A 5,000-nucleotide genomic window follows, 5' to 3' on the forward strand; every position below is an offset into this window, starting at 1 on the left:
GGAGGAGAGGACAGAGGAGACCTGAACACACTACACAACATGACTAGAGTCTGGACATCACTCATCAGACTGTAGTGGTCCAGACTGGGGAGGAGAGGACAGAGGGGTCCTGAACACACTACACAACATGACTAGAGTCTGGACATCACTCATCAGACTGTAGTGGTCCAGACTGGGGAGGAGAGGACAGAGGGGTCCTGAACACACTACACAACATGACTAGAGTCTGGACATCACTCATCAGACTGTAGTGGTCCAGACTGGGGAGGAGAGGACAGAGGAGACCTGAACACACTACACAACATGACTAGAGTCTGGACATCACTCATCAGACTGTAGTGGTCCAGACTGGGGAGGAGAGGACAGAGGAGACCTGAACACACTACACAACATGACTAGAGTCTGGACATCACTCATCAGACTGTAGTGGTCCAGACTGGGGAGGAGAGGACAGAGGGGTCCTGAACACACTACACAACATGACTAGAGTCTGGACATCACTCATCAGACTGTAGTGGTCCAGACTGGGGAGGAGAGGACAGAGGAGTCCTGAACACACTACACAACATGACTAGAGTTTGGACATCACTCATCAGACTGTAGTGGTCCAGACTGGGGAGGAGAGGACAGAGGGGTCCTGAACACACTACACAACATGACTAGAGTCTGGACATCACTCATCAGACTGTAGTGGTCCAGACTGGGGAGGAGAGGACAGAGGGGACCTGAACACACTACACAACATGACTAGAGTCTGGACATCACTCATCAGACTGTAGTGGTCCAGACTGGGGAGGAGAGGACAGAGGGGACCTGAACACACTACACAACATGACTAGAGTCTGGACATCACTCATCAGACTGTAGTGGTAATGACTGGGGAGGAGAGGACAGAGGAGACCTGAACACACTACACAACATGACTAGAGTCTGGACATCACTCATCAGACTGTAGTGGTCCAGACTGGGGAGGAGAGGACAGAGGAGTCCTGAACACACTACACAACATGACTAGAGTCTGGACATCACTCATCAGACTGTAGTGGTCCAGACTGGGGAGGAGAGGACAGAGGAGACCTGAACACACTACACAACATGACTAGAGTCTGGACATCACTCATCAGACTGTAGTGGTCCAGACTGGGGAGGAGAGGACAGAGGGGACCTGAACACACTACACAACATGACTAGAGTCTGGACATCACTCATCAGACTGTAGTGGTCCAGACTGGGGAGGAGAGGACAGAGGGGACCTGAACACACTACACAACATGACTAGAGTCTGGACATCACTCATCAGACTGTAGTGGTCCAGACTGGGGAGGAGAGGACAGAGGAGACCTGAACACACTACACAACATGACTAGAGTCTGGACATCACTCATCAGACTGTAGTGGTCCAGACTGGGGAGGAGAGGACAGAGGAGACCTGAACACACTACACAACATGACTAGAGTCTGGACATCACTCATCAGACTGTAGTGGTCCAGACTGGGGAGGAGAGGACAGAGGAGACCTGAACACACTACACAACATGACTAGAGTCTGGACATCACTCATCAGACTGTAGTGGTCCAGACTGGGGACATAGTGCCCTAATCCCTCCACTATATACAGTAAGTAGCCTTGTCTGAGCCACAACGACTGATGTACAGTACACCCCCTGGACAGGACACTAGTCTATCTCCTGTTTCTGCAGTGAGGCAGCTTGATGTACAGGACACCCCCTGGACAGGACACTAGTCTGTCTCCTGTTTCTGCAGTGAGGCAGCTTGATGTACAGGACACCCCCTGGACAGGACACTAGTCTATCTCCTGTTTCTGCAGTGAGGCAGCTTGATGTACAGGACACCCCCTGGACAGGACACTAGTCTATCTCCTGTTTCTGTAGTGAGACAGCTTGATGTACAGGACACCCCCTGGACAGGACACTAGTCTATCTCCTGTTTCTGTAGTGAGACAGCTTGATGTACAGGACACCCCCTGGACAGGACACTAGTCTATCTCCTGTTTCTGTAGTGAGACAGCTTGTTGTACTGTACACCCCCTGGACAGGACACTAGTCTGTCTCCTGTTTCTGTAGTGAGACAGCTTGATGTACCAGGACACCCCCTGGACAGGACACTAGTCCATCTCCTGTTTCTGTAGTGAGACAGCTTGATGTACAGGACACCCCCTGGACAGGACACTAGTCTATCTCCTGTTTCTGTAGTGAGACAGCTTGATGTACTGTACACCCCCTGGACAGGACACTAGTCTGTCTCCTGTTTCTGTAGTGAGACAGCTTGATGTACCAGGACACCCCCTGGACAGGACACTAGTCCATCTCCTGTTTCTGTAGTGTGAGACAGCTTGATGTGCAGGACAGCCCCTGGACAGGACACTAGTCTATCTCCTGTTTCTGTAGTGAGACAGCTTGATGTACAGGACACCCCCTAGACAGGACACTAGTCCATCTCCTGTTTCTGTAGTGAGACAGCTTGCTGTACAGGACACCCCCTGGTCAAACTCAATTCCTGGCGGGTCCGCTACGTTCCTGCTGGGCTTTGGCTGCGCTTACACAAGCAGCCCAAATCTTTTGCCCAATTATCGTTATTTTTAATTGAGTATACAAAACATTAAGAACACCTTCCTAATATTGAATCAGTCTGTGTCATGTCAGCAGGTGTTCATAATGTTTTGTTCACTCAGTATACAATAGTACAGTATATACAGTCTAGTATAATTGTCCTGCTACTCACAGAGTCTCCAGCAGGTGGCGTCCAAATGGGTGTCTGGCCCAGGGAGCGTCTGCATCAGGGTCCGAGTCAGGACTCAGTTCTAGACTGGTGGCAGCCGAGGCCAGGGCCCACACCTACGGTACACAGAGTTAATACAGGGTCCGAGTCAGGACTCAGTTCTAGACTGGTGGCAGCCGAGGCCAGGGCCCAAACCTACAGTACACAGAGTTAATACAGGGTCCGAGTCAGGACTCAGTTCTAGACTGGTGGCAGCCGAGGCCAGGGCCCAAACCTACAGTACACAGAGTTAATACAGGGCCCTACAGTACACAGAGTTAATACAGGCTCCTACAGTACACAGAGTTAATACAGGGTCCTACAGTACACAGAGTTAATACAGGGCCCAAACCTACAGTACACAGAGTTAATACAGGGCCCTACAGTACACAGAGTTAATACAGGGTCCTACAGTACACAGAGTTAATACAGGGTCCTACAGTACACAGAGTTAATACAGGGTCCTACAGTACACAGAGTTAATACAGGGTCCTACAGTACACAGAGTTAATACAGGGTCCTACAGTACACAGAGTTAATACAGGGTCCTACAGTACACAGAGTTAATACAGGGTCCTACAGTACACAGAGTTAATACAGGGTCCTACAGTACACAGAGTTAATACAGGGTCCTACAGTACACAGAGTTAATACAGGGTCCTACAGTACACAGAGTTAATACAGGGTCCTACAGTACACAGAGTTAATACAGGGCCCAAACCTACAGTACACAGAGTTGATACAGGGTCCTACAGTACACAGAGTTAATACAGGGTCCTACAGTACACAGAGTTAATACAGGGTCCTACACTACACAGAGTTAATACAGGGTCCTACAGTACACAGAGTTAATACAGGGCCCAAACCTACAGTACACAGAGTTAATACAGGGCCCAAACCTACAGTACACAGAGTTAATACAGGGTCCTACAGTACACAGAGTTAATACAGGGTCCTACACTACACAGAGTTAATACAGGGTCCTACAGTACACAGAGTTAATACAGGGCCCAAACCTACAGTACACAGAGTTAATACAGGGTCCTACAGTACACAGAGTTAATACAGGGCCCAAACCTACAGTACACATAGTTAATACAGGGTCCTACAGTACACAGAGTTAATACAGGGTTCTACAGTACACATAGTTAATACAGGGTCCTACAGTACACAGAGTTAATACAGGGTCCTACAGTACACAGAGTTAATACAGGGTCCTACAGTACACAGAGTTAATACAGGGTCCTACAGTACACAGAGTTAATACAGGGCCCTACAGTACACAGAGTTAATACAGGGTCCTACAGTACACAGAGTTAATACAGGGTCCTACAGTACACAGAGTTAATACAGGGTCCTACAGTACACAGAGTTAATACAGGGTCCTAACCTACGGTACACAGAGTTAATACAGGGTCCTACAGTACACAGAGTTAATACAGGGTCCTACAGTACAAAGAGTTAATACAGGGTCCTACAGTACACAGAGTTAATACAGGGTCCTACAGTACACAGAGTTAATACAGGGTCCTACAGTACACAGAGTTAATACAGGGTCCTACAGTACACAGAGTTAATACAGGGTCCTACAGTACACAGAGTTAATACAGGGCCCTACAGTACACAGAGTTAATACAGGGTCCTACAGTACACAGAGTTAATACAGGGTCCTACAGTACACAGAGTTAATACAGGGTCCTACAGTACACAGAGTTAATACAGGGTCCTAACCTACGGTACACAGAGTTAATACAGGGTCCTAAACTACGGTACACAGAGTTAATACAGGGTCCTACAGTACACAGAGTTAATACAGGGTCCTACAGTACACAGAGTTAATACAGGGTCCTACAGTACACAGAGTTAATACAGGCTCCTACAGTACACAGAGTTAATACAGGGTCCTACAGTACACAGAGTTAACAGGGCCCTACAGTACACATAGTTAATACAGGGCCCAAACCTACGGTACACAGAGTTAATACAGGGTCCTACAGTACACAGAGTTAATACAGGGTCCTACAGTACACAGAGTTAATACAGGGCCCAAACCTACGGTACACAGAGTTAATACAGGGTCCTACAGTACACATAGTTAATACAGGGTCCTACAGTACACAGAGTTAATACAGGGCCCTACAGTACACAGAGTTAATACAGGGTCCTACAGTACACAGAGTTAATACAGGGTCCTTCAGTACACAGAGTTAATACAGGGTCCT

The 5,000-nt window shown here is 48.1% G+C and overlaps 1 protein-coding gene across 3 annotated transcripts in view; it reads right to left on the bottom strand.

The window, feature by feature from the left end:
- The window catches only part of LOC139575416 (GATOR2 complex protein WDR59-like), an 83,495-nt gene that overhangs the window by 15,657 nt on the left and 62,838 nt on the right, over positions 1–5,000 (bottom strand). For all 3 annotated transcript variants that reach the window (XM_071400364.1, XM_071400363.1, XM_071400365.1), the window contains one exon: positions 2,743–2,855. In XM_071400364.1, the coding sequence (XP_071256465.1) occupies positions 2,743–2,855 (113 nt within the window). The remainder of the gene's footprint in view (positions 1–2,742; positions 2,856–5,000) is intronic.

This window comes from Salvelinus alpinus, chromosome 5 (assembly GCF_045679555.1).
Source record: "Salvelinus alpinus chromosome 5, SLU_Salpinus.1, whole genome shotgun sequence".
Classification (NCBI taxonomy): domain Eukaryota; kingdom Metazoa; phylum Chordata; class Actinopteri; order Salmoniformes; family Salmonidae; genus Salvelinus; species Salvelinus alpinus.